Genomic DNA, 27,123 nt, shown 5'->3' with positions numbered 1-27,123 from the left:
TAGCACCCCTTTTAGGACCCTTTATCTTTACCTTTTAGGACCCTTTGCCTTCACCTTCTAGGCCTTTTAGGCTATATACATTCAGGTACCAACTAAGTGTTTAGATACTAACTAAACGCTAGAGGGCTAAAAGTTAAGAAGGTAAAGGTGAAGACTATACGCTTTCTAGCCTTCTAGCCCTCCTTCTAGCCTTCTAGCCCTCTAAACTTCTAGCCTTCTGGCATTCAGTTGGTATCTAAATGCTTAGTTGGTACCTAAATGTGTGTAGCCTAGAAGGTGCTAAAAGGTATGCTAGAAGGCGTGCTAGAAGGCGTGCTAGAAGGTGTACTAGAAGGTGTGCTAGAAGGTATGTTAGAAGGGGCTTATACTTAAAGTATTAAAATTAGAGAAGGAAATCATACTATAGGGTCTCTTAGTGCTAACTTAGAAGGTACTTATAAATATAAGGGAGTTACTTAGAAAAATTGGTACTAGGTAAGCGGTCAGCAGGAACTAGGTAAGTGGATATAATTACTGGGTAAGTGGATATTAGCTTAAGTTTTATATAATAAATTTAATTAAATTAATTTTAAAAAATATATTATATTTTTTAATATTTTTAAATATTTATTTTTACTTTATTAATAAAATTAAAATTATATAAATAGTTTATATTAACTTATATATTTATTATTTATATATATATAATATTAATATTAATTTAAAATAAAAAAAATATTTTTAAAAAAATATTTTATTAAAAGTTTAAAGTTTTTTATTACTTTATTTATTAATAAAAAAACTTATTATTTAAAAGTTATATAATATAATTAGATTTTATTAGTAATAATAGGTGTTATAATAGCTACTAGATATAATAGCATGTTTGTAGGAGCCTATCGGGGGTGTACGCAAGTGGATTCTGGCTTAGTCATCAGCTTAGTCAGCAGGTTCTTAGACCCAAGGCTGGGCCTTCGCCCCAGCCCGCCTGCAGCCTAACTTAGCAACCAACCAACCCAATACACTCTTTTCAGACCTAACTGCTTACCCCCCCATTTATCTGCCACAATGTTGGTGGATCTAGTGGTTAGGATAGTGAAGGTAGGGCCCCTAATAGGTCACGTAACGACGGGGAGAGGGATGTATTAGATTAGTAGAGTGCTGGTTGTATTAGTGTACTTAATGTAGTGACTGCTATGGATATGTGAGCGTAGTGGTTGCAAGCAGAGTCAACAAGGCCAAGGGGCGTATGAGCAGCGTGGTGGCTTCCTAGTAGTATCAGGCTCAGAATCCAGCTAAATCTGCCCCCCCCTTCGTCCTCTTTCTCGCCAAGATCCCCTATTTGCTCTTATAGATAGCAAATGTGCTTACCTAGCTGATGAGCTGCGCGAGAGCTGTGTCCTGTTTCTATAGGCTAAAACAATTCATTATATATACGGTCATCACACCGTATGAAGGCGCCATGTATGTCCTCGGACGTATACGGAATAGAAGCGTAACCACATAGGGATTAAAAAACGAAACCACTAGGGTGCCCTTGGTACTAGTGCCGTGAAGCCTAAGTGACGGATCTTCTACCGCGGACTTTCATCTACAATGCTTCCATCCGAACGGATATCCAAGAGGTCTTGGAGCACCCCTGGTTCAAGCAATATGCCGTGTTATTAGAGGAAGGTGTTAGGGGTTTGTTGTAGGGGTAGTGCCCTTAATTGTAATGTGTAACTGTTCCACCGCATAAGCCATCTTCTGACCAGCATCTTGCACTAGCTTTTACCAGTATCTTGACGGGTCGCCCGGACACGGAAATATCACCAGACTCTTGAACTGTTTACTCTTGAATACAATTTTTATTTCTACCAATTACAATACTACCTTAATTCTGGGGAGATCCCCAAGTGGTGATTCTATTTAGGACCGTGACGTTCATGTCCACAAGCTTCGCAAACCGTCAAAGCATTACATCGGACAAGGCCACTAGTGCTCCACGACTGGACACCATTGTGAGGTGAAGTCTTCCTTTTGACCCATCAATCGGGTGTGATGAAGATCGCTCCGCCGTTCGAAGTCCGTCGGCCTGTTGTTACCCACTCTAAGAGCAAAAGTTCAGTGCTAGCGAGCAGATTAGACAGCCCAATAAGAATTCTTACACCCACAATTCGAGCGGACCCGAAACTTGCTACAGTGTGATACCCGACAGCCGAATTCCGTGGCACGCATCTTGAACAAAATGCCGCTTTGCCGCAATGTCTCGGAAACGGCCGTGAGACGCAGCGCATCAGGGGTATTCTGATTCCCTTTCATCAGGATCTCGGTCGGGGGATGTAGACACTCCCAGGTCCTGTGTTGATGCGTGACCGGGTAGGTTTCGCTTTCGTTGTAGAAGATCTTTCGGAGCGCAGGCAAAGAGTTGTTGTGTTGCTGCTCTGCGATACCCTCCAGGAACCCGAGCACAGCAGCCGGATGTTGGTATCTGCAGGGTGCTCCGTCGCCGGCATACCCTCGGATCCGGTATGCGCCACAGAGGCACTCCACAAACCTGGGTTTCTCGTAGATCCGGTGCCCAAGACACCAGAGGCAGGCTACAAGCCTCAGCGTCTTCAGTGTGCGTGGCAGGACGCTTGCGGGGCTGACGGCTCTGTGGTGGCCGTCCGGGTCCCTCTTGACAAAAAAGTGGAAAGGCACTGCAAGGTTCTGCAGGTTGGGCAGACCAGCCAAGCTCAAGGTTCCCGACGGCCCGAGTGACGCGCTGATATTGCAAGTGCTATAATGGAGGTCGAGGTTAAGCGTCGTGATGTTCTTGAGTGTTCCAATGGCGTCGGTGAGGTACAGGGCGGTTAGGCCTGAGTTCACCAGGCTTGAATTCGTGTCTCCCTTCGTTTGGAGCTGAAGAGCTTTGCGGAGAAGCTGGTACATCCTTAGCCGGCACTGTTCAGAATCCGTGTCGACTGACAGGGACTCAAGATTCCTGCACGACGTTAGTCACAGCTCCAAATTCGAACGCGCTGCTTGGCAAGAACTTTGCAAGAGAAAGCTTATAGGAGCCGAAGCAAGAGGGGCGTGCCTTGTACGTACGGAAAGACGGCGCAAAGAGCAGCAATTTCGTGTGGAAGGCAAGGGCTCTCGGTCAAGCTCAGAACTCATATAGATTCGGCGTCGGCACTCAAGCGCTGATCCGGTCCTGGGCAGAAGACATTAGTGATGTGTGCAAGAGCTTGGGGAGCGGGTTTAAGTTGCTGCCACCTGGGCATGCCAGACAGCAGAAAGCCTAGGCCTTACCGTAAAGCATTCGGCGTGGAAAAGTATCGAACCAGCCACGGTCGTGGTTGAACCAGACGAGTCGGTTTAGTTTGGGCAGGGTGAGGAAACGTCTGCATACCCATGCCGCATAGTGGTTTGGACGATCTATGCTGGAATGAGGGGTCTCTCTTCCAAGCAGCTGCAGTTCCTTGACACTCGCAAGATAGGGCGATGTCTCGTCCCACAGTGAGAGAAAAACACGGCCGATCACTTCCATGTAAATCGAGTGCCTGAGAACATAAACCTGGGCGGTGTCACGAGAGAGGGGCTGTACATTGAAGTCCAGGAACTCGAGCCTGCTGGTATGACTTAGGACTCTGAACTGCAAGGTGTAGAGTTTTTCCACGACAATTTCGTAAAACTGGGTGATGTCGACCTCTCGCTCCACTGTCAAATGGCTTGAAAATCCATGCTGAGGGGATGAGAGGATCGGGCTTAGGTCAAGATCGGGGACGTCTCCATAAACGAAAAATCTTCGTTCTCTTCGTTTTTTTTGGTCCGTGCCAAACGTCAAGGGTCATGCGCTTGACGAGCATGCCGAATTGGGGCTTCTCAAGGAAGGTTCGATAAAGGTAAACCAGGGTATCGGAATTGCGAATGAGGATGTTCCGATACAGGGCTGGGCGGACTTGGGAGGCCATCCATTTGGAGACCAGGCAGAGGCTGGCAAGGTCTCGACGGGCGCTGGCGTCTTGCTCCTCTCGAGTCGCCGAGGGCTCCAGAGTGGATCGATCAAGCTCATACGGCTCTTTGGGATCGACCGTCATCGTGGCCAGGATCATCGAGATGATCTTGCGTGGAAGCGTGTCGAGCGTGAAGGGCCCGATGTCCCCACGATCCTCTTGCTCGGGTTCATTCGCATCTTGGGCTGGTGCTTGGTCGGTCATGTTGCCCGAGGGGGGCCTCTGTGGCTGGGATCAGTATGGGTGATTGAAAGGGGATGGGCTGAAGATGGTAATGCCCACGTTGGATCGTACCTTTCGTGCGGAGGTGGTCAGGCCGAAGCTGTGTTGGCGAAGCGCGTCTTGTTTTGGCGACACGTCAGATGCGCGCTGCAGATCGTCTCTGATGGCAAGGTGGAAAGCTTTGCTGATGATGGGGCAGCGTCACGCCAGTTGCGAAGTGCAGAGGAATACCAAAGCGTTTTTGGTTTTGCTTGTAGAGACTTTGGTGATGAAAACAAGGGGGGGGGGGCCAAGGGACTTGGAAATGACACCAGTGCTGTCCCTTTCGACGCCAGTGTCTTCTGTCCAGGCAACCACAAACGCCTGAAAGGGTTTTGGCAGCGGGGCAGATCGGATGATTTCAGTCAAGTCAGAGGATGGCTGAAGCCAATTGCTACAGTTTCGCAGAAGCGCCAACACCAGCAATGTCTCCTTCAAGGCTCACATCCTTGACCGACCAGGCGAATTGTGCAAGCCAGCCAATTTAGCCAGGGGCTGCATAAAGCCTTTGTCTTTTCATGTTAATCGCAGTGTCGATGCTCTAAAAGAACCGGTAGGAGGATGAGTTGATCTTCAATTGTGTCTCGGCTCACTTTGCGATGCTGCCCTGGACGGACATAATCACCACCTAACTCGTACCAAGGTTACTATGTCGCCTGTCCGTCACATGGCCGCTGTATGAAGGCGCCACATACCCACTTAAGTAGGTACGTTTTAAATGTAGAGGGATTAGAAACGACACCACCCACCTTATCAACTAGTACAACAGGGTGAGTCAGCTTCGTCTGGACACACACTCAAAAGAGCTTGATTGAACGGGCTATTAGTCAGAAGTGACGAGGGCCTGGTTGGGTTTAATCCTGGAAGTCGATTTTGTCACATGCAGTAGCTCATCGTCCGATAGCAGGTGGACGATAGTGTCTTCTGAATTCATTTTAGGTATTTACAGGAAATTGAAGACTATCCACGTTATATAAACCACCTCAGACACCCAGGCAGCCGACCAAGAGCATCTCTTACTCCGAGGTTCCTAACCCGAGGCGGGCAGTACCCAAGTGACGACCGAATTCTGGTAGACGCGGCCGCTCCACTTGTCGCCGCTCTTGGCCGTCACAGTAATGTATACATCGTTGCCAAATTTGTTTGTGATTACAACCGTCCGAGTTCCATCCGGGTTGAGCGTAGCTACGCTCTGGATCCCAGACCCGTCGCCGTACGAGTAACTCCCCGTGCCGGCCAGCACAATAGCTCCCTTGGGCATGTACCTGGAGAACTGCGCCATAATGTAGTAATCGATGGCGAACGAGTACGTCCTGGTCGAAGTGTCGACGACGAACAAGCCACGACAGGCATCGCACCCTCCCGAGGACAGGTGTGGGCCGTATGTGACGTCGGAGCCGAGGGTCCATGCCATTGCGCCCGACGCCCAGTTCTGCAGCGGCCCCATTGTGAAGTCGGCGGCGGCGGACCAGCCGGTCTGTGGCGAAGTCCAGCACTCGGTCATGTATTGTAGTTTGTCTGGGTTCTTGTTGTGGAAGTCGGTGAGGGTGCCCCAGTCCGTGTTGGTGGCGTAGCAGTGCCAGGCCACGGCGGGGACGTAGGCGGATGCTTTGTCCAGGACGGTCTGGGGGTAGGACGGGACATCTGAGGCATGTCAGTATGGATCAGGTGCTGACCATGAGAGGATAATGTCCTCACCTGTGTTGTGGTCATAGGCCCAGACTTTCGTGTCGAGTCCAGCGGCGGCAAGTGCCGGTCCAACATTTTGGTTAATGATATCCCCGCTCTCATCCTCGTAGACATACATGGTCGGGTGCCCAGCCTGGCTGTTGAGAGGCTCATTCTGGATGGTGATGGCGTCAACGTGTGCTCCCGCCTTCGAGAAAGCCTGGAGGTACTTGACGAAGTACCTGGCGAAGCTGTCTCGGTAGCTGGGGTTGAGGTTGTTGTTCACGGTGGTGCCGGTCAGGACTCCATTCAACTTCATCCAACCGGGCGCAGACCATGGTGATCCGAGGATCGTCAGGCCAGATTTCAAGCCGCGCATCTTCGCGAGCAAGGAAGCCATCGCGTTGCCCCGGTCGCCGAGGTTGAAACTACCAAGGCTCGTGTCGACGTTGCCGCCGTTGTCGTCATAGCTGTAAGCTGGATCGCCACTCAGGTCGGACGAGGCAATCGTATGCCTCATCAAGCTGAAGTCGGCACCACTGCCGGTCATCAGTTCGCTCAGCAGACGAGATTGGTCCGACTCGCTGAGGCTGTTGAAGACTGAGACGGTAGCGTCTGTGACGGCAGCACCGAAGCCTGTGATCTGCTGCTTGTGGCCCGCCGAGGTGTCGTCGATGGTGAGCTGCCATGTCGACATTCCATTGGCATTGCCGTCTCCAGAAACCGGGGCGTCGAATGAGGAGAGCTTGTAAGTGCCGTCTGACGAAGAACAATGACTTGAGGCACCCGCCCTCGGCCTCAGGTTAGGTGCCGCCGACACAGTTGCTGCACCCGCGGCGACAAGGAGAAGTGAGGAGACCATGATGATACAAGGATAATGCCGTTCAAAGAGTTCGTTGCACTTGACCTTGGCAGATTTGGGCTGAGGGACGAGCAGCGAAGGGCCCAGGCAAATAATATACTCGCTCATAGAGCCACAACTATACTGTGACTTGGGCCTTATTCCTATTGATGTAATGTCGGCCTAGCTAGGTAGGTGATTACTGAGATGCGTGGATGCAATGCAACGCCACTACCGATACCCGAAAATTAGCACATTGGGAGCACTGCCCAGTTCGTCCGGTCCCTAGATGGCCGGCCGGCCATTGTACCACACATTGAGGGAGCTGATTGTCGAGGCCAGCGTCCCGGGGCTTGAGTTGCTGGTGAAGTAAAGCCACATGAACAAAGGGGCGAGGATTACACGAAGGGCCGGCCAATGACATGCGCACGAGCTTGGGGGGAGAAGCAGTCGCCATTCACATCTTCATCTCATCCCTTGCCTTGCTGTGTGCACACTCTCCGCGGCAGGGACTGCCCTTGGGGTAACCCCACGGAGATGAAGTCAATTGATTCTTATGCTTTAAAAATAGATGGGCTAGACGGGGGTCAACGTGCGCTTGTGGCCGCGTTTGAAATCCCAGCGCCTTGGACCAGAATCCTTCTGAAATCAAATCTCGGTGTCTTGCAGGGCTGCCAGGGCAAAAAGGAGTTCAATCTAGCTTCCAATGCGGGTGACGGGAAGCCAAGGCATGGGGGAGAAGCCCTTGTCTCGTGGAGCCGCAGCAGGGCCGTTCGCCGAGTTGGGGCAAGCTAGTTGGCGTGCCTGGCGTGCTGGTCCTTGCAGGACGGTAGGCTCCAGCCAAAATGGGCCCTTGAGGATTTAAATGCTTGACTCCCGTGGCGCACCACCACAACGGGACGGACGGCTGAGCTGGCCACCAATCGCCGACGAGTTTAAGCTGGTGCCTACAGCGGCAAACCATCCCAAGGGGGTGGGTCCTCGGCACTGGCGCGAGATTTTAAGATGCAGGCTACTAAATGTCCAGACTGGCTGACTGGCCATCGATTCAACAACATAGCTGTGGATCATGCTCATTAGGCCCAGACCCGGCTTGCAGACCGGTAGCAATCGGCGTGGCTTGCACCCCAGCCCGCATGGCTGCGTACTTGTAGCTAGTATCGGTAAGGAACCGGAGGCTATTTCGATCACCCATTGGCCTTGCTGTCTTGGGTCAAAGCTTCTTCTCAAGTTCGAGCACGAGAGGCATCTTGACGCCCCCAGTCGGCACCTTGCTCAGGTCACTCTCGTAGCCCTCCTCGACCTCAGGCCAGGGCCCCAGAGGCGTGATTGCTCGAGGGTTGATGTCGCCGTGGCTCTTGGTATAATTATCCTTGATGTGCTTGAAATCGGTGGTGTCCCTGAAGGCCGGGATGTTCCAGTACAGGTTCTTTAGCCAATTGTTGATCTGAGGGTAATCATGCCGGATAGTGCCCAAGTTGCACTTGAAGTGTTGGACGTAAACGGTGTCGAACCTGACGACTGTGGCGTAAGCCCTCACATCCAACTCAGTGAGGTCGTCTCCAAGGATGTATGGGCCACCAAGCTGTGCGATGATCTTCTCGAGCTTGTTCAGCGCGGCGAAGACTGCTGGGACATTCTTGTCGTAATCCTCCTGGGTGGTGGCGAAGCCGGCCTTATAGACGCCGGTGTTGAGGTCACGCTGCATCCAGACGGAAATATTGTCAATCTGGTCACGCAGATGCTCCGGGTACAGCGTTACTCTGGCATATTGTTCAGGCAGGATGGAATTGAAGCCAGTCTGCAAATCACGGAGGAGCTCGGTGGACTCGTTATTGACAATGGTGTTGGTCTCTGTGTCCCACAGGAGGGGCACCGAGTACCGGCCCTTGTACTCTGGGTCGGCCTTGAAGTAAAGCTCGTGCAGATACTTTGCCCCAAATAGGGGTTCCGGGTCTGCCCCATGGTATTCAGACGGTGAGGAGGGGAACTGCCAACCGGGCCAACCTTTCTGATCGCCCTTGGGGTATGGTTTGACGACGGTGACAGGAATGATGTGCTGAAGGCCCTTGAGATGGCGGGCTATGTTTGCCCGATGTGCGAAAGGGCAAAAGAGACCTGTGACTGGACTTAGACACATGGTTCTCGGGAGTGATTCATGATTCAGGTGCGGGCTGAGGGCAAGCTACCAATATAGAGTCGATAGCGGCCTGTCTCTGGCTGGAAAGGGCCATCGGGGGAGACGTTGCCGTGCCAGGACTGACTGCTGCCGGCGAGATGGCCTGCGACGGTGCTTGGTGCTGGACGAGGAGAAGTCATGATGTGTTGGCCGATTGCTTGCAGCCGAGCACGGCCGGACATAGGCAACTGAATGTTGTGGACATGGTGGAGGATTGAAGCGGTGGAGTCGGCAGAGTGAAGCTGGAAAGCTCGAGGTCTTCACGATGTGGCGTCACCCGTGCGTGCCAATCTTATGACGTCAGTCTTGAGAGCTCACGATGCAGCTGAACATCATTGGGGAAAACAGTGATTCTCTGCATTTGCCGTGCACTGCATACACGAGTACAACAAACAGCAAGCATCGAGGGCACTTTCACGTCGAATTCACGGAAGACTACAGTACTGTTCAGTTCCAGTCAACAGTGTCGCATTGACGTGAGGAGGCACAGGACCAACCCCTGTCGGTGTGGGGGGAGGGGTTGAGGGGGTATCCGTACCTAGGTACTTTGTAACAAGCATCCAATCATAGAGCTCGTATCCTCTTACTCAGCAGGGTCAGTCGCGGGGAGCTTCACTCCCAAGGTTCCCGTCCCCCGTTTCAACCCATCTCCCCGCGTGTTGTTGATCCTGTCGCACCCACGCGTCTCTCCCCGTCCCGGTCCTGCGGTCACACAACATCCTTTTCCTCCGCGAGGGCTCCCTCAAACCAACACAAGCAACGAGTTCCAAAGTCACCGTCGCCGAAAGCACGGTAGCAACAGCATTAGCAACAACAGCACAACAAGAACAACAACAACAACAACAAGCCACCCCACCACCATCAATCAAGATGGTGGCTACACGCTCTGCCTCGCGCGCCCTCACTCCCGGCCTCGACATGGACGCTCCGGACCTCAGGGTCTCCCCTCGCAAGCAACGCGCCCCGAGGCCCGCCCCGCCATCCGGCTGGTCCCACGCCCCGACCACTACGACCCTCGTCTGGCTGTTCATCTCCCTGCCGCTCGTGATCTGGGATACCGGCTACGTCCTCGGCCGCCCCGCCACCATGCCCGGAGGCTGGGCCCACGCTCCATTCTGGACTCCCTACGCCTTGTACGGCGAGGTTGACCACATGTACGGCCGCAAGCAGTTCGACCTGGGCAATGGCTTCACCGCGGCCCAGGGCACCTTGAACGTCGTCGAGACCCTCATGTACATCGCCTACTTTGTCATCTGGTATCGCGCCGCCGGCAGTCTCGGCCTGAGGGACGCCAAGGAGAGGAGGAGGATTGCTGGCGGTGCCGCTGGCCTGGCTGTCCTCGTCGGCTTCTCCGCTAGTGTCATGACCGTCAGCAAGACCGTGCTCTACTGGCTGAACGAGTACTTCTCCGGTTTCGACAACATTGGCCACAACAAGCCGTGGGATCTTATCTTCCTGTGGATTATTCCAAAGTGAGTTGTGACTGCCCATCCCTGGTCTTTGGGGGAGAAAAAGATCTGACAGGAGCTTTGCTCTAGTGGTGCCTGGCTCATTGTGCCCTCCTACATGATTTACCAACTTGGTTCCGAACTCTTGGATGCCGTCAAGATCGCATCGCGGGCTACGGGTTCGACGAAATATGATTGAGCCGAGTATATCGGCCCGGGCAGGGCATGCATTGGAATGTAAAATAATCCACGTGGCTTCAAGCCATTATGAGCTGGTGATATGGACGAGTACACGCTTCAACACATGTTGAGCCCGACTGTAAGAGTGATATGAGGAGCTGATCGCCCTGGCGACATTTCGAGCTCTTCCCCTTTTGCTATCTTTCCGGCTGGATCCGTTCTGGCCATCTATAGAAGCGAGTTTCGATTAATGTCTATTCAAGGCTGCATTCGATCAATTGCCCGTGGTGCCCACCCATTGCACACGGCGAGACTGTGAGAGCAACATGATAATTTCCCTTGAAAGCCATCCACACCATGGCTCATCTTGAAAAGCCTCGGAGCAGGCAGATTCTTGCTCTATCGGTAAACGAACGCAATTATTATTCAAACTGTTACGCCAGACTACTGCCTCGTGTGACTTACAGTACCGGCCGAAGGGCTCGAGTCATCTCTAATCTGCCGGCGTCCACTTTGCCGTGAGTGATCAGTTTTAGCTTGTCCTTTTCATCACAGCTACATCGGTACCTCTTCAGTAGTGCCGGTTGACAGCAATAGATAAACCAAGCGGAGTTACAATGCGGTTGACAGCTGGACTTAATAGTTGCATAGTCATGATATGGTGCGGGCAATTGCTACCGCGAATACGAAGGAAAAAGCAAACGGAAAAGAACTGAGCGAACGGGCGGCAAGTACACACCTTAGTAGTCATGTCCGAGTGAAGGCCTGGCCGACAGAGTCATGTTGGGCATCAAAGGTACTCGGGCACGACAAGGGTACTTGGGTAATGAAGAAGATGCCTGTTAGGGATATAGGTTACAAGAACAGTAAATAGGTATATATTACAACCCGTGGACTAGAATTACCCTGGGCAACTGTCTCCCGCACGCTTAAATGATCAAATCGGGTTCAGCCCGGGCGCCCAATGATCTGATAAAAGCCACGCGTCCAAAGTTATTTTGATGTCAGCGGTCACGAAGCATTCCTTGTTCTGAAGGCAACCCATTATCTGGGAAGCTTGATTTGTTTCCTAAAATGGCAATTGCGTCGAAACAAACCTTACCGCGCATACGCCAACCTTGTTCCAATTTTGCAGCTTGCTAGATCTGTGGCAATGTCCTGGCTGAATCATCTTGGAGGCTCAGACTACCATTGCGACATCTTTTCAATAGCAGCACCTGGGCAGTTAGGTGGGAATTTGAAAAAAAGAAAATTCGTGTCTATATTTGGGAACATGCCGATGCATGGAATCCTAGACTACATCTTATTGAGTCTACTAGCTACCTCGCTGTGTTTTTGAGCATTTAGCATTGTATGAAGGCGCCACATACGTTGTATTTGTATGGGGATTAGAAACGAAATCACCCCCTTGCCACTGTGTGAAAAGGCCGTACGCCTTCGGGATGTATATGAATTACCACCGAAATCACCTACTAAAACCCATGTACCTAGGTACATATATGTAGGTATGAGCCGGCACGCGTGACGTGGCACAAGGGAGGATACCAAGCCAAGAGAGCTCCTTGGCCCGAACTAACATTACGCTTTCATCCGGGCCTATGTCTAGTTTTATCAGCTTGCATTTGCACGATTAGGACGAGTAAAGTTCTCTATTCTGAGTACGGCAGTAGTAGTAGTGGAGCTCTGACTTCCCGCTCGTGAATGCTATTAATTACTCTAGGAGACCACTTGACGCCCAGTCGTGCGGAGTTGGGATTGACAGACAATCTGTGGAAATTTAAAAGCGCCGAAAGTCGAAAAATGCCGGATACCCATAATTGGTCACAGACGTCGCTTCCAAGGTTAAGGTTATCGTGGGATTGGCGCGTGTTAGTTGGCTTCCAAGGTTGGTTACAAAGTTGGCAGCATTCTAAAGTTGGCAGTTGCTACTGCAATATAGGACGACATATCAACTACCTAGGTACTCATGTCCCGAGGTCATCAAGACTGATGAAAGGGAAGCCTCAGACCGAAATTCTGCGGCACGGCCATCGCATAAAAAGCCACGCCGCCAGGAATATCCGCAACCAGCTTGTTTCTTGCCACATGACGCACTGTTTCGATGCCCAGCTCGAAAGCCTAGATGACGCTTGCGCGGCTCAGTCATGTTAAAACTCTGGATCGTCGAAACTGAAGACAGCGTCCATCTCACAAGATCTTATTGGGCACAGTAAAGAAACTATCTGGCGCATTGAGGGCTCAACGTTGCTCAAGAGTTCGCCAAGGCGGCTGTGCGGTCTTGGTCGAGCCTTGCGATCGGCTGATTCAGCCACCACCAGCGCCCTAGGCGGGGGCTGTCATATTTAATTGCGACAGCAATGATTCACATTTCCCGCAAGCGGATGGAAGTCTATCCGTTGCTGTGAAAATAAAGTTCGAAGATGTGCCTGCTTCCAAGTCGTAAGTAAAGCGAGCACGGCCTGCAATGCTGAAAGACTCTGACCTTCGTGGCAATTTAGAGATCGGCGGACTGACATACGTCAGGTACCCAGGACTGCGCTTAGCACCGACTGATGTATATTGCCCAGCTAAGCTTGAAGAACTCCATACTGAGTTGGGCGTCGCTGCATGCCCAGGTGCGCTTCAACGGCGGCTGCCCAGTCTTGGTAGCAAGGCTGAGCGTGCCAGAGTATCCGGCTTTCTTGACTATCAAGTTGCCAAAATAGAAACCGCCTGAACATAAAGTCCAAGTTGAGAGCACAAAGACTCGGCGACCATCGAGTATAAATATTCGAGGACATCTCGAGTTCCTCTGGGAAAGAGCATTATCAGCATTATCATTTAGTGTATCCACACAACCAATTACCCTCCAACACAAGCAACTGTATTCTTTTTGAAGAAAGAAAAATTACAACACTACTTGCTTCATCCTACCAATCTGAGAACTTCCAGTGTCCTCAAATACTGGCAAAAATGAAGTCTACACTGATCCTTGTCTCACTCGTTGCAACACTCATCGCCTCTCCAGTGCAGCTCCGCCAGCTCCACAACGATGAGACTCGTTCTCTACCGAGCACCTCACCACAGCTCTCTGGGGGGCATCACCTGCCCATTTCACGACAGGTAATTGAAATAGACGACGACACTGGCGCTATAGAATTTGAAGAAATAGACCTAGGTCCGTACCATATTTCTCCTCCTACAGATCCCTGTCTTTCATATTTCTGGAATGTTCTAGACTGCAACACATTAGAATCTGTAGCAGGACTAATGTCGCCGCCAGATGACCTTGACCGACGGGATGATGATTTTGATCTCCCGTTGAATCCATTCGACAAACAGTAAAGCCTCTTGTGCTCCAAAATGTTGCGATTGGAATAGGAACTGGTTGCAGCATGATGGTCCTGCGCTATGACAGTGCTGGCTGATGGGCTTATGGTTTTGCTTATATGGACACTGGTTTTTCTCTGCTCTCGGTTACCTAGGTAGGGTGGGCACCGTGGCAGGATGCCTATTAGGATTTCAACTTATTCAAATTTTCCGGCCCAGTGTTATGATGATTTCAAAGAGGCTCATATAGATACCTCACCGTCGCTCGCTTGGGAACATTGGATGATTCTCTTCGTCAATGCAAACTGAGATCAGTCACTACCGCCCACTAGCTACAATCGTTGTGCACTTAACGTGGTGCAACCTGTTCCCATCGAGCTTCAAGCGATTCGAATTAATTTCTGCGGCTACTATGAATAAATGAAATCTCAGTTACTTTAGATGGTGGAGTTTGTAGGGGCTAGAGGGTACTTAGTCCTACAGGACGTGCCTCAGTCAAACCTATATCGGGGGCAAGTCCTAGAGGGCTACTGTAGTACATTAGGCTACAGTATAAACTCGCAGTAAACTGAAAGTTGATATTATTAGGAATCAATTAATTACCTAGGTAGGTAGTCAGAGGTGGTCTTGCTGATGAGCAACGAACCCTTGCATTGGAACTTAATTACAAGCAGTATGTGGGTGCGGTCTTTTTTATTGCAGGATATAGAGGCCCAATTCTCCGGCATTGCGTTGTATCTCCTATTATACAAGAAAGTGTTGGCTGTGTTCATTGGGACGTATGTTAATATCCCATTGTGAAGAGGTGCAACGAGGAGATCACGATAGTAACATGAAGGCAGGCCAATGGCAAGCGTCAACTAGTGCTTCTGAGATAACGAGCAACAAGACGGTCCGTGCCGCACAATGGGACTACAAGGAGTCTTCTCACTGCGTAGATTGACAGTGAACACATAGCGTCTCCTCAAATACACCTGAAAGCTACTTAGTACCGGGCGTAATAAACAAATAAAGCAAACAGGGCCTCCGACTGCCGAGCTTGCCTCGAGCCTCGCAACTCCATACTCAGGTCCCATCTCCCAGCCAACCTCCATCTTCTAGGTAATTTCGGCTTCACCTTCTTCACTGCAGAAATCTCTCGCGTTCACATTCTAAAATCCTTCGCATCATTCAAGTTAGGACAATTATACGTATTTAGCCTCTTAATAATTAGAAATGAAACCACTAAGCCTCTTACTACTCCCGGGCATCTTCGTGTCAGCTGCCAGGTCTGATTTTCTATCTCAGCCCTTCTGTTTACTCAGGAAGTCACAATGTCAACGACCACCGTCAAGACCCCCAGGACAACAGCCTGTACTTCTGACCGACGTCCAACCACCACAAGTAGAATGTCCATCATAACGTTGTAGCCAACCCTCCTTTAGAGTCCCCAAGGGCAACCTTGGAAGGACAGCATGAAATATAAAGAATCAAGACATGAAACACCGTATAAAGGCGCCATGTATGTCCTCAGACGTATACGGAATAGAAGCGAAACCACATACGGAATAGAAGCGAAACCAGGTAAGACATGGAAGACCAGGACCACATCCATGGATGCTTTGGACAAGCTGATGCAACTCTTCGGGCTTTGAAGACCAAGTCCGTGGGGGCGGGGGGCGCACCGGTCACGAACACGTGAATTCCCAGTGCTTGAGCATTGCCAGCCTTCTAGGCCACGGTAAACACATGTGCACGGTCAACTGGTGCCTTTAATTGGCCCTGGAGCCGCGCTGACCACGACCAGCTGCCACCCGTTCCCTCCGATTCCTTTCTTTGTCTCCTGCTGTATCGTCCCGTTTTCATTTAGTCATGAACAGAGTGCCAAGTGAGGAAAGAACAAGGCTTGTTGAAATTCGTTGGACGCTAGGCACATTGCACTCTCGGTGTTGTAATACCTCGGTACCGAGTCTCAGCACAAGGGCATCGACAGTCAAAAGCCCCAAGGCCTAAATACAAAACCGCCCAAGAAGCCCATGATTGATAATTGCCCCCTTCGAAGCGAAGACGCCGCCCCAGCCACGCAGCTCGAAGGATAAGGCCTCAGATGACTGGTCTCATAGCGATCATACACCGGAGTGATAGGGAACAATGACTCAAGGAGCCTGCCTACCCAAGCATATACAAGGATTTTGACCCAGGTCAGGCACGTAGTTTTTGACCCGCTGTAGAAACTCAATTCACGCCTGGAACCGCGCCACCAAGGCAGTGAGCAAGCGGTAGCGCTTGACTGACAAACTCGTAATAAGCGAGTGAGCCGCTGGCTGAGCTCCAGACCCGGATAAACATTTCAAGAATTCTGGCATAGGGATGGCTTTCCTGACTCAGGGTCATTGTGGCATTAGCTTGAGTGGAAGGAGAACCGGCCCATAATTACTGGCACCTGGCCTCGAGAAGGTTTCTTCCGTGAGCTACTGATCAGGAGTTGTTTGCCTACGAGTAATGGGACTGGGCGTGTCTGTTCGCAGCCCTAAACCCGCCACCGGGCATACCTACACCTTACGGTCTAGACTGCAGTGGGGCATGCACGCCACGTTCCTGCAATTAACTACCGTGCAGGAGTCGGAAAATGAATTGGAAGCCCTGCACAAAACAGCAGTTCAGTGATCGATTATTAACGTCACCCGACGCGGGTTTCCCGCACCTTGCATGAAAGGAAATATGAGTCTTCAGGGACTGCCTGCTTGGGGACCTTGGCCCGTGGCCCCCTAAAGAGGTCTTGATCCATCCAAGGCAAAACTAGTCCCCAATGGGGTTGGCTCCAAAGTTCGAATGATGAGTTGGGGGGCTGGAAACCTTGGCACTTTGTGTATCAGGAGTCCAGGACGGCTGCCGGGGCCTTGGGGATTTTCTTCTGTTTCCGTTTATTCCTGTTCCCCGGATCTGCCAAAGAACAAAAGTCTCCGATCTGCACGAGGGAAGGCGAGGACCCAACTTGACGTATTATGGTACGCTAAATGGAAGGGGAAGTCTTCCCTGTCCGTCTCGGGACATCGAAATGTCCCGAGGCGTTATCCCTGTTCACGTGTCCGGAGAAGAGGAGAGATGCACAACCCGTGGACGGGACATCTGGAGACAGCTGGGTACTCTAACGACTGGAACTAACGCCTATTAGGGTGTAATATAGGAGGAAAGTCAGTCTAATCTAGTAATTAAATAGGTTGTATTTCAGTAAGGATATAGCCTTAATAAGGACCCTATTCCCAATTTAGTAGTAATTCTTACTTATAGGTAGATTTATTTACTTATATACTACTAAACTAACCCTTAATATATACTCCTTACTTTATTATAATTTTTTTATTAATTATAACTATTTTAAAAAAGGATTTATATATATTTTATTATTAAATTAAGATTTTTAAATTAATTATAATTAATTAGTTTAATTTAATAGATTAACTTTTATATATATATTTATAATAACTAACTAATTAATCTTTTAATAATTATTCTTTATAACTATTTATTTAATTATATATAACTATTTATTAAAAATTAATAATAATAATAAAGTATTATTTTTATTAATATAGAATATTATTATTAATAATAAAAAATAAAGATAAGTTTAATATTATAAATAAGTTAGTAAGTTAATTATTATATAGGAGTAAAATATAGTTTTATAATATATTTTAAATATTAAAATTAATCTTTAAAAACTTTTATTTAATTAATTAAAAATATACTTTTAGGGATATAAGGTAATTAATAATAATATATTAATTAATAGTATTTTTAAATTTATATATATAATAAAATTTAATAGAATTATATTTATTAGTTTTTATATTAGTTAATTATTAATAGAATTATAAGGAATTATTTATAATATTTTAAGGATTTATATAGAAAGACTATTTACTTTAAGTTATTAAAGTAGTTTAATAAGTAATATAAATTTTAAAAGAAAATACTTATTTTAATAAGTATATTAATATAATTAATAAAATATATATTATTATTTATATATTTATAAAGATTTAAGTAAGATAAAGAGATTAAAAGAATTAATATTATAAAATATTTTTATTATAATTAAAAATAATAAATTATTTATATATATATTAATAGGTATTAAAGGTTTAATAAATAATTAAACTTTTTTATATAATATATAAAAGGGTTTTATAATCTTTAATAATAAGTTTTATTTAATAAATATTAAATTTAAGTAATAAAAGAGGTTTTAATATTATTTTTATTAATAAAGTATTATTTATAAGATTAAAAGGAAAGAAAGAGAGTATTATTTAATATAAAGGAGTTATATAATTTTATTATATTTAACTTTATATTATAATAAAGTAAATATTTAAATTATTAAAAAAATAAAAGATTATATAAATTTTATATTTAAATATAATATTAAATAGTAAATTAAGTTTATTTATATTTATATAATATTTTAAAACTTTTAATTAACTTTAATAAGGTAGAAGAAAAGAGGTTAAGGTAGATAACTTATAGAGTTTAGAGTAGATTATTTTATATTTTTATTATTATAGAATAAAATATATAATTAAATAAATAAGTTTATTAAATTTAAGGAAAGTAATAATTATAAATATATAGTTAAATTATTATAAAAATAATATAAAGTTAATAATTAAAAAGGAAAAGTATAGTTATATTATTTATAAAAATAATATTAATTTATAAATTAAATAGTTAATTAAAGGTTTAAAACTTAATTTTAGAGTACTTTTTAAATAAAGTATTTAATTTTAATATTATTTAATTAAAATAAAGTATTTTAATTTAAAAGAAAGTTTTATTTATTAATTAAGTTTTATATATATATAATAAAAATTAGAATTAAATTATATTTATTTATGAAAGAGATATAGGAGTTTTAATATTTAAAATAAAAATATATTTTATAATTAATAAAGCTTTATAATTTATAGTTAAGAATATTAAAATTTTAACTTTTATAATAATATTTTAATATAATTTTATATAAAAGGAGTTAAAAATATTAAATTAGGATATATAATAGAATAAACTATAAGTTATAAAATATATATTTTAAAATTCTTATATAATATAATTTAAAAGAATTATATATATATATATTAATTATAATTTTAAGGTAGCTAATAGCTTTTAATAATTAGTAATTCCTTAAATACTCTATTAACTTACTTACCTTATAACTTTAATTTAATCTTTAATTTAATAAATTTTTCTTTTATTAATATTAATCTTTTTATTTAATATATTATTTTAAAATCTTTAAAGCTTTTAATAAAATAATTTATAAAATTATATTAAATAATATTTATTTAAACTTTTTATTAAAATATAATTAACTTTATTAAAAATATATTTAATTAGTTATTCTTTATTATATAATACTTTATTATATTATATATAATTAGTTTAACTATTTTAGATTATTAAGTTTTATTAGTTAAATTATTAAAGTAATAATTATTATTATATTATTATTAATAAATTTTTATTTAATTAAATAAAATTATTAATTTATAAAATAGATAATATTTTAAAGTTAATAGAGTATAATAATATATTATTAATTTTAAAGGTTTAATTTAAATTATTAAAGTTATTCTATAAGTTATAATAATATCTATATAGTTATTATTCTCTTTTCTTTTAAATATATTAATATTCTTATTTTTAAAGATAGGCTTTAATATTATTATATTAATCTTTAATTTAAATATTATCTCTTATTAAAAATAATATTATATATATTTTTATTATTAAATAATATAGTTTTTAATTAATAAAACTATTTAAATATTAAGTAAATATAGTTTTAAAGTTTTAATTTAAGTTTTAATTAACTTTAATTTTTATTATATATTATATTAAAATAGTTAAATAAAATAATAAACTATTTATATTTTTTATTATATTTACTTTTAAATACCTTAACTAATTATATCTATTAAAACTACTTTTAAATAACTTATAAACTAATTTATTTTATATTAATATTTACTACTTTAAGTTTAATAGTTTAAATAATCCTTTTATTATATACTTTCTTAATAACTCTATAAAGTACTTTATTTAATTTTATAATATTTTAAAAAGAGCCTTATAAGTTATTAAAGGAAAGATAATATCTTTTAATTAAAATAGATTACTATTTAAATATAAATACTATTATAATTAATAATATACCTTTTACTTTTAATATACTTTTAACTTAATTAATTAAAAGCTTTATTAATAAATTTATTAATAAAATAATTATTAATAAACTTAAAAGGTCCTTATTTTTAATTTTAAATATAGTTTTATTCTTTATAAAAGTATTATAAATATACTTAATAAGAAAAATATATCCTTAATATTCTTAATATTATTATTAATTTAATTAATAAAAGATTTAAAGTTTATTATAATAGCTTATAGATATATATATATAACTAATAATATTTTAATAAATAATAATAATATTTAACCTTAATAAATAACTTTTCCCTAAATATCTAAATAAATATAATATTATATATAAGTAGCTTAATAAGAAAGTCACTAAATAAGGGTTTAGACCAGACTAACTTTCCTCCTACATTACACCCTTAATAAGTTAAACAAGGGCGCGACGCCCTGAGATCACAGGAGGCAGCCTACTTAATAACGGACGAGACCAGGTCCCGGTGGCGCAAGTGGGGTGAAATGCACGTGGAGGTATCTCTGTTCGGAAAGAAAGCCGCGAGGAAACCAGGGTGGTGATCGAGATTGTCCGTTGGTTGATGCAATCTCGATATTGTGCAGCAACAAGACTAGTAGTACGGCCCGTCGCCGGCAGACTGAAACGTTGGGATTCCATTCAGAAGGAGATCGAGCAAACCTAGCACGTCTATTGTAAGACTCCTGCAGTAGGGTCCCATGGGGTAGTATCCATGGATCGTCAGAGTTCAAAGCCGACCTGGGTTCGAGATATCGCACCGGCAGCTTCAAGTTCATCTCACCAGGGCCTCGAAGTGATTACATCTCTCGTGTTTGAATTAGTTCACAAACAGTTAATACTGAACTCTGCCGTGTGTTCGCATTGGACGCACTGACAGCCAACTGGCCTAGAAGATGCACCTGTCTAGTTCCCGTGAGTCTAGGACAGGAGTGGTTTCACTTTCGACCCAGCGCTAGCACAGCTGTAGACGTTCACTTTGTATTCATATTCCAACAGAAGCAATCAGTAAGTGAAGTCTCGCATCTGCACCACGTGTTCCGTCGTTACACGTTTCCAGTATTCGCGCGCCTTTCCAGAGGGCAGACATTCGTTTGTCAACTTGTTCATCCTCAGTGTGTGTGTGGTTCCCAGCATGTTTGAAGCCGATTCACAGCGCAGATTCCTTTTGAATAATTCAGGCTAGCTTTCTCAAGCAGGCCGCCTCTTCATCTCTAAGCTCGGGAAGAGTCTGCGAAGTGTAAAGCGTTTAGCGTGCGTAGTCCCGCACATCCAAGACAAGCCTCTGGATTTGAGACGAGACAGTTCATGAGGCTGTGTGTACTATGTCGTTGAAGGAACGATGCATTCTTTCGCAGACCGTACGACCACGTGCTTGCCCATTAAGGGCAGTCGAGGTCATTTTGAGTTTGGCGGCGCCGTGCCAATATTGCTATCATTATGCGGCTCGTCTCCCCGGTGGGATCTACGAGAACATTGAGAAAACACGGCCGTGTATTGATAAGCGAGCAATCCTCGCCTTCTGGAGTGGAGCCAAGCCGTGCTGGAGAGCCTGTCACCAGATGTGAAATACGATGCTGGCCTCCACCCATCGGGTCATCTGCACAAGGATTGTCCGAAGGCATCGTGCACAGGCCTGCCGGTATGGCACGTTATAACGTTGCGGTACTCGCCTGGCATCCGAGTCCAGCGGAAAATAGAGGGCGTCGGGTTTTCTGACCAGATTGGCCGGCCATGTAAATAAATGGGTTCAACGCCGGCATAGACAGATTTGGCCTTGCGCGACATTTTGATCCCGTGTTTGAAGTCTCTTTTCATCCCTTGTGGCTATACATACACGTGTGCTTCAAGGGAGAGACTTGTCACCCGAACACATGCGACCTTGCCCTCACCGTTCTGTCACAGATCTACAAGGCTGGGGGGTTACCATGGGAGGAGCCCTAGCTGCTTAAGTGTGGTTTTAAGCGGGGCTGAACTTTGCGTCTGCCGTCATGGGGTTGCAAGGGTGCGTGCAGTCATTCCATCAGGTCGGATCCAGACCTCGGATCTAGACCTTGGACATTGGATTCTTCCAGAGACGAACCCTACCCGGGGCTTTCGATCTTGACGTACACCGTAGGCAGCGCTCGCCAAGCCCCAGAAGGACATTACGGGCCTCTGGGGATTCCTAGGTCAACTGGTCCGCGGGATGAACGAGCTGCGGACCGGAGGTTTTCCCTCCCCAGGACGAAGTATGGCAGTCGCCCGAGCGAAACAATTTCCATAAATAAAGAGGCGACTCGCTCTGCTGGGCCTTGAGTCGTACCGGTTCCGCAGAGTGATGTGACGAGGTGACATCCAAGCACGTGGTGCCGCTCCAAGGACGTTTCAAGGGGCACCTGGTACTCCGTACTTTCACAAACAGCTGGATCTGCCGCATGGGACCCCGTTCGCCAACGGTGCTAACAGCCCTGGAGCCCTGATGACCGCAGCGCAGCGCTTGGCACACATTGGGGTCTAGCCCGGCCGAGCGAGCACAATTTTATGCACCAATGTGCGAGAGGATGTGCGAGGGGGATGCCTATCGATGACAGGATGACGGCCACTACGCCCCTCTAGCGGCGCACAAAGAGGTGCCACGGCGTGCCTGGGTCGTACAGTGTACAGTACACACCTGCAGCTTGTGCCTTGCATGCCCACGATGCAAGAAAGGGGGGCCGCGCGGGCAGGGCGGGATGCTCCGCGCCACAGGACTGGGCAGACTCCCTCCCATCTTTGATGCGTGCACGGCCGTCTGCACGCTACTGCGTGGCATGCCGGTTGGCGACACACCGGCCAAAAGAACGGCGCGACAAAACCGGAAACAGCCCCGCGATGTGTGGTCGACCAGGACTCGGGAGCCCTGGAGGGCAGGAAGAAGACCAACGAAATCACAATCAACTTGGTACCCAACCGAGCTGCCCTGGCTGCCTTGGCCTGGCGGAACCCTGGCTCCGAGTCATGTCTCGCAAGGTGTTTTGTTCCGAGACTGACGCCTCCGGGATGAGCTGACGATACTTGTGGGTACTAGCCACGGCTCCGGGCGCGCTGAAGCAAGACACAAAACTTCTATGAAATCCACGGGGGGCGCAGGCCGGTATGTCACTTGGCCCCCCGTACCGTTGGTGGCTCCTGGATAAGTCATCTCCAGGCCCCATGTCTCCTACATAGAGTCCCCACGAGCCTGCATTTCCCAGTCCCGTGAAGTCCAGTCCAGCACAGCCCAGCTCGATCGATGTTCGTCCTTTAGCCGCTTGCGACATATCTGCATCCGTCCGTTGGCCACAATGCTTTCAACACGTGCAAGTTTCAAGGACGATGTGGTGCTGGTAGATCCCACGAAGGAGGTCAACGCGGGGCTATGGACTCTCTTCGCAGCGACAACCCTCTTCCTGGCTGCCCGCCTGTGGTGCAAGATCACTCGGAGACACGGCCTGTGGTGGGATGACCATATACTCATCTTCTCCTGGGTATGCTACCACCACTGGGGTTGCTCATCATCCACGATAGCCTATTCTAATATCCTCTACAGCTGATAGTAATCTTCAACGACGTCCTGATCACCGTCGAGTTCGCGACCGGATATGTCACCAAGGGGGAGTGGGACGACCGCATGCACATCCTCATCAACATATCATCGTGTGGGACTCTCGTTGGTCAAGCCATATCCAAGACAGCATTCGCCGTCTCTCTGCTTCGCATGACCGAACGATGGCAACAATACTGCCTGTGGTTCATCATCGTCACGATGAACTCATACATGTTCATCAAGGTCATCTTTCAGTGGGCTAGGCAGTGCAATGACACCGACTACGATGTGTGGTACCGACCGCACTACTGCGTCGACTCTAAATTCCTTGACAAATTCAAGGAGGGTGGAAACAGTGAGTGCCCTCGCTGAAGGAAAACTTGAGCATGGTTACTGAACGCGCCACCAGTCTATAATATTCTGATGGATTTTGTACTTGCACTCTTTCCGTGGGCCATTACTCGAAAGCTGCGCATGCGGAAATATGAGAAAGTTGGTCTTGCTCTGACGATGAGCCTAGGAATGCTGTAAGTGTACCCATGTCAGGAGGATACTATTACTCGTTGGCACATGCAATGATATTGATACTGAGAACGATTTAGTGTTGCCATCATGTCTGCCGTTCGGACGTGGTGGGTGGGACGAGACGTCTACGGAGACAAGGACGCGTTCTACTTCTGGCGAAGAGGCACGTCCATGATATGGTAAGTACATCCCTCACTCGTGAGATCCCCCGGCGTCTTGAGCCGCAGTCTCAGAGACCCAATGTGCTGACAGCACTCTCAGGTTCTCGGCTGAGATTACCGGAACTATCATTGTGCAATGCATTCCTGTCTTGCGGCCATTCCTACAGGAAGTTCACGCTGCGATATCTTCCAAGACATTCACATTCGCCCGCTCGTCACAAAACGCGAAGACGACCCTATCACAAAACAAATTTGACCCTAGCGCCGGGACATACTCAGTGACAGTAACGACCGTCACCGCGGAGAAGTCTGCTGCACAAAAGGGCGAGAGCTACGTACCTCGTGGCCAGGTCTCCCAGGAATTCGATTTTGAACTGCAGCCTTCAACACGAGGCCCTCCCGTATCACGAGACACGTCGGATGAGTTCGAACTACCCATCCAGGACACGAATTCGAGTAAAAATTGGAGCCCTGTGAATACCCGAAAGTGAGGGGTATTAATCATGGAGTCAACGTCGCGACAGACGTTGCGCGCCCAGAGCCAGCACCCCCAAGGTCGGGAGTTGCTCTTATCGAAGGGCTTTAATCCCTTGGAATTATACATGTATATTACTCAGCGTGTACTAGCGTGTATTTCATAATGTGATGATTTATTACTCCATGGCGTGGCGCCACTGATGACTTCCAGAGGTTCGAGGTCCACCGCAGCCCGGCGAGCTCACCACAAGTCGTCGTGGCCTTGGTTCAGAGCTAGATGGCGGAATCGACGAGGAGGATCTGAGGGAAAGCTAGCAGCTAGGCCCACTTCCCTAGCACGCCCATCAGGATCATGCCAGCGCAAAGGGATATACCAGCACCAAGTGTCTTCAAGATACCGCTCGAGAGGAGCTCGCCGCCTTCGATCACCCAATCTCTCGCCCACATGTCCACCACCCCAACCCAGACGAGAATGCCAGCAGACAACGCATCGAGAGTACCAAAAGTGATGACTGTGCTGGGATTGTTTCCATTAAAGGTGTTCAGCACGCCAATACCGATGGCCATCCCTATTGGCGTGATCAGAGCAAAGGCGATAGCCATGGCGAATTTCCACGGGAAGATGGAGCCCGGCAGCAGGGAGATTCGGGCACCAAGGGCAAGACCCTCAAAGAACTGGTGGAAGACTATGACGATAAGGAGTGTCTGGTAAAACGAGTCCCCGGCAACGACGAGCGTGAGACCGATCAGGATGCTGTGGAAAAGGATACCGGCCTCCATGACCAGGACGGAGAGGTGGCTATTCGGGCCGACATGATGGTGGTCGAGCGACTCGAAGGCCGTCCGACTCGCCTCGGGGGTCGGACTGCTGGAGTCGCTCTTGCTTTGCTCTCCGATGACGGGTGCGGCGGGGGGCTGCGGGCTTCGAGCTGCATGCGCGGCAACGATGCGGAGGCCGATGTACTCAACAAGGAATGAGAGGAAGATTCCGGCCATGACTATGGCGCTGGTGGTCCCTTCGTATCCGAGGTCGCCGATACATTCATTTGTGAACATTAGGTTTGCGTGGGTGTAAAGCTGCACACATTCAGCTCAAGTGTTTGCACAGGAGGCACGGGGTCACATGTGCACAGGATGGATGGTTTGGTGGATATGGACTCACGTGGATGAATGCCGTAGAGATGATGATGCCAGTGCCGAATTGCTTGACGGCCATCAGGATATTGGCACCGATGCTCCCGATCACGAGCTTGTGCAACAGTAGGGGGGCGAGGACGCCGATGGCGCTGGTGACGAGGACTATGAAGAGCGAACCAACCCGCAGTCCCACATTGTATTCACGCTCACGGAGGCCACAAGAGACCTCTTCGCTCGCACCGCCGACACAATGCCTGCGAATAGTGTGAGCAATAGACGAATCAGCAGGATGGGGTAGAACATACTCAACGCCGGCGTGGAAGTGGCAGTTCTGTTCCTCTGACTCTTCGTCATGGGAGTGTCCGCCGTGAGAGTCGTCATGGCCCTCTTCCGCAGCCTCGCCCTCGGCATGAACGGCGACGTCGTTGCCATCGGGGTCCATGCAAAACCTGAATAGCCATTAGTTATCACGAAAAGGAAAATCGAAGATCTCGTCCGATGTTTCATACATCTCCGTGTCGTGCGCATGGCAGCCCGTGTAAGCCGGAGGGACCTCTCCTGTCGGAGTAGCCTCAACGTGCACCTCCTCGCCCGCTCCGTTGATGCAAAACACGGCCGTTTCGTGGCTATGACATCCTGTCACAGCAGTGGTTTGGGGCTCGGCAGTAGCTGACGCGCTCACGCTCAGCGGGAGGGTCGCCGACCCGGTGAGAGCATGAGTCGCGCGGGCGGTCTCTGCGCCATCGGGGCCAAAGCAGTACTCGACGGTGGAGGAGGCCTCGGTGTGGTTGTGGCAGCCCGTGTATGTTGTCCTCTGGCCGCGTGCGAGCGGTGCTCGTGTCGAGACGGTCCACAGCAGGGCGATCGCGGATAAGTGTTTAAGAGACATCATCATCTTGATGCAGGCGGATGTGCTGCACATATCTGCTTCATTGTGAGTGTTAGTGACTGATGGCACGGTCCTATAAAATAATACATGCCGGAGTCTCCTCGCCCGTGATTCTGGTGGTGGACGGGGGCCATACGCGAAATCTCCTCACTCGGTTTGCCCAGCCTTCGTGGGAGCATATGCAAGAACCTCTATGGTCTGGCGGAGGGCTTGCCATTCGCTGGTTCTGTGTTGCGCCGCGTCGCCAAGTGATCTATGGGGGTCGCTTCTCGGCGGTTTTTGCTTGGCGGAGAGCTGAACACCAGCATTCGATATCACTCATAACGTA

At 46.9% G+C, this 27,123-nt stretch overlaps 6 protein-coding genes across 6 annotated transcripts; 2 read left to right on the top strand and 4 right to left on the bottom strand.

Moving 5' to 3' along the window:
- Window positions 1-3,244: 3,244 nt before the first annotated feature.
- KVR01_004626 (uncharacterized protein) lies at window positions 3,245-4,163 on the bottom strand (the record flags this gene model as incomplete). Its single annotated transcript, XM_044783622.1, has 2 exons — window positions 3,245-3,688; window positions 3,786-4,163. 2 exons carry the CDS (start codon window positions 4,161-4,163, stop codon window positions 3,245-3,247), a joined length of 822 nt encoding a protein of 273 aa, XP_044646790.1.
- A 965-nt stretch (window positions 4,164-5,128) lies between these two features.
- On the bottom strand, window positions 5,129-6,880 carry KVR01_004532 (uncharacterized protein). The gene is made up of 2 exons (XM_044789191.1): window positions 5,919-6,880; window positions 5,129-5,864 (listed from the first exon to the last, which is right to left on the bottom strand). The coding sequence occupies exons 1-2, from the start codon at window positions 6,856-6,858 to the stop codon at window positions 5,251-5,253; spliced, it is 1,554 nt and encodes a 517-aa protein (XP_044646696.1). The 5' UTR covers window positions 6,859-6,880; the 3' UTR covers window positions 5,129-5,250.
- Window positions 6,881-6,906: 26 nt separating this feature from the next.
- Window positions 6,907-9,326, bottom strand: KVR01_004739 (uncharacterized protein). The gene is made up of 2 exons (XM_044784284.1): window positions 8,919-9,326; window positions 6,907-8,847 (listed from the first exon to the last, which is right to left on the bottom strand). Exons 1-2 carry the CDS (start codon window positions 9,088-9,090, stop codon window positions 7,943-7,945), a joined length of 1,077 nt encoding a protein of 358 aa, XP_044646903.1. The 5' UTR covers window positions 9,091-9,326; the 3' UTR covers window positions 6,907-7,942.
- Window positions 9,327-9,568: 242 nt separating this feature from the next.
- KVR01_004060 (uncharacterized protein) lies at window positions 9,569-10,814 on the top strand. The gene is made up of 2 exons (XM_044793428.1): window positions 9,569-10,380; window positions 10,447-10,814. The coding sequence occupies exons 1-2, from the start codon at window positions 9,779-9,781 to the stop codon at window positions 10,553-10,555; spliced, it is 711 nt and encodes a 236-aa protein (XP_044646224.1). The 5' UTR covers window positions 9,569-9,778; the 3' UTR covers window positions 10,556-10,814.
- Window positions 10,815-22,964: 12,150 nt separating this feature from the next.
- Window positions 22,965-24,953, top strand: KVR01_004014 (uncharacterized protein). Its single transcript, XM_044782048.1, has 5 exons — window positions 22,965-23,547; window positions 23,610-23,961; window positions 24,016-24,133; window positions 24,209-24,310; window positions 24,393-24,953. The coding sequence occupies exons 1-5, from the start codon at window positions 23,365-23,367 to the stop codon at window positions 24,781-24,783; spliced, it is 1,146 nt and encodes a 381-aa protein (XP_044646178.1). The 5' UTR covers window positions 22,965-23,364; the 3' UTR covers window positions 24,784-24,953.
- Window positions 24,954-25,070: 117 nt separating this feature from the next.
- Window positions 25,071-26,798, bottom strand: KVR01_004305 (uncharacterized protein; the record flags this gene model as incomplete). The annotated part of the gene is made up of 4 exons (XM_044788742.1): window positions 25,071-25,846; window positions 25,932-26,160; window positions 26,212-26,355; window positions 26,416-26,798. 4 exons carry the CDS (start codon window positions 26,796-26,798, stop codon window positions 25,088-25,090), a joined length of 1,515 nt encoding a protein of 504 aa, XP_044646469.1. The 3' UTR covers window positions 25,071-25,087.
- Window positions 26,799-27,123: the final 325 nt, after the last annotated feature.

Source organism: Diaporthe batatas (genome assembly GCF_019321695.1).
Source record: "Diaporthe batatas strain CRI 302-4 chromosome Unknown Contig00004, whole genome shotgun sequence".
NCBI lineage: Eukaryota > Fungi > Ascomycota > Sordariomycetes > Diaporthales > Diaporthaceae > Diaporthe > Diaporthe batatas.
This window is presented reverse-complemented; position numbering and strand designations above follow the sequence as displayed.

What these genes read in the sequence shown, in the direction of transcription:
- KVR01_004014 (XM_044782048.1), top strand. Translation starts at nt 23,365, where the DNA reads ATGCTTTCAACACGTGCAAGTTTCAAGGACGATGTGGTGCTGGTAGAT. An exon ending in ATATACTCATCTTCTCCTGG is followed by an intron (nt 23,548 to 23,609) that starts GTATGCTACCAC and finishes TATCCTCTACAG; the next exon opens with CTGATAGTAATCTTCAACGA. An exon ending in AGAGGCACGTCCATGATATG is followed by an intron (nt 24,311 to 24,392) that starts GTAAGTACATCC and finishes CAGCACTCTCAG; the next exon opens with GTTCTCGGCTGAGATTACCG.
- KVR01_004739 (XM_044784284.1), bottom strand. Translation starts at nt 9,090, where the DNA reads ATGTCCGGCCGTGCTCGGCTGCAAGCAATCGGCCAACACATCATGACT. An exon ending in CCGCTATCGACTCTATATTG is followed by an intron (nt 8,848 to 8,918) that starts GTAGCTTGCCCT and finishes GTCCAGTCACAG; the next exon opens with GTCTCTTTTGCCCTTTCGCA.
- KVR01_004060 (XM_044793428.1), top strand. Translation starts at nt 9,779, where the DNA reads ATGGTGGCTACACGCTCTGCCTCGCGCGCCCTCACTCCCGGCCTCGAC. An exon ending in TTCCTGTGGATTATTCCAAA is followed by an intron (nt 10,381 to 10,446) that starts GTGAGTTGTGAC and finishes GCTTTGCTCTAG; the next exon opens with TGGTGCCTGGCTCATTGTGC.
- KVR01_004532 (XM_044789191.1), bottom strand. Translation starts at nt 6,858, where the DNA reads ATGAGCGAGTATATTATTTGCCTGGGCCCTTCGCTGCTCGTCCCTCAG. An exon ending in GGCCTATGACCACAACACAG is followed by an intron (nt 5,865 to 5,918) that starts GTGAGGACATTA and finishes GACATGCCTCAG; the next exon opens with ATGTCCCGTCCTACCCCCAG.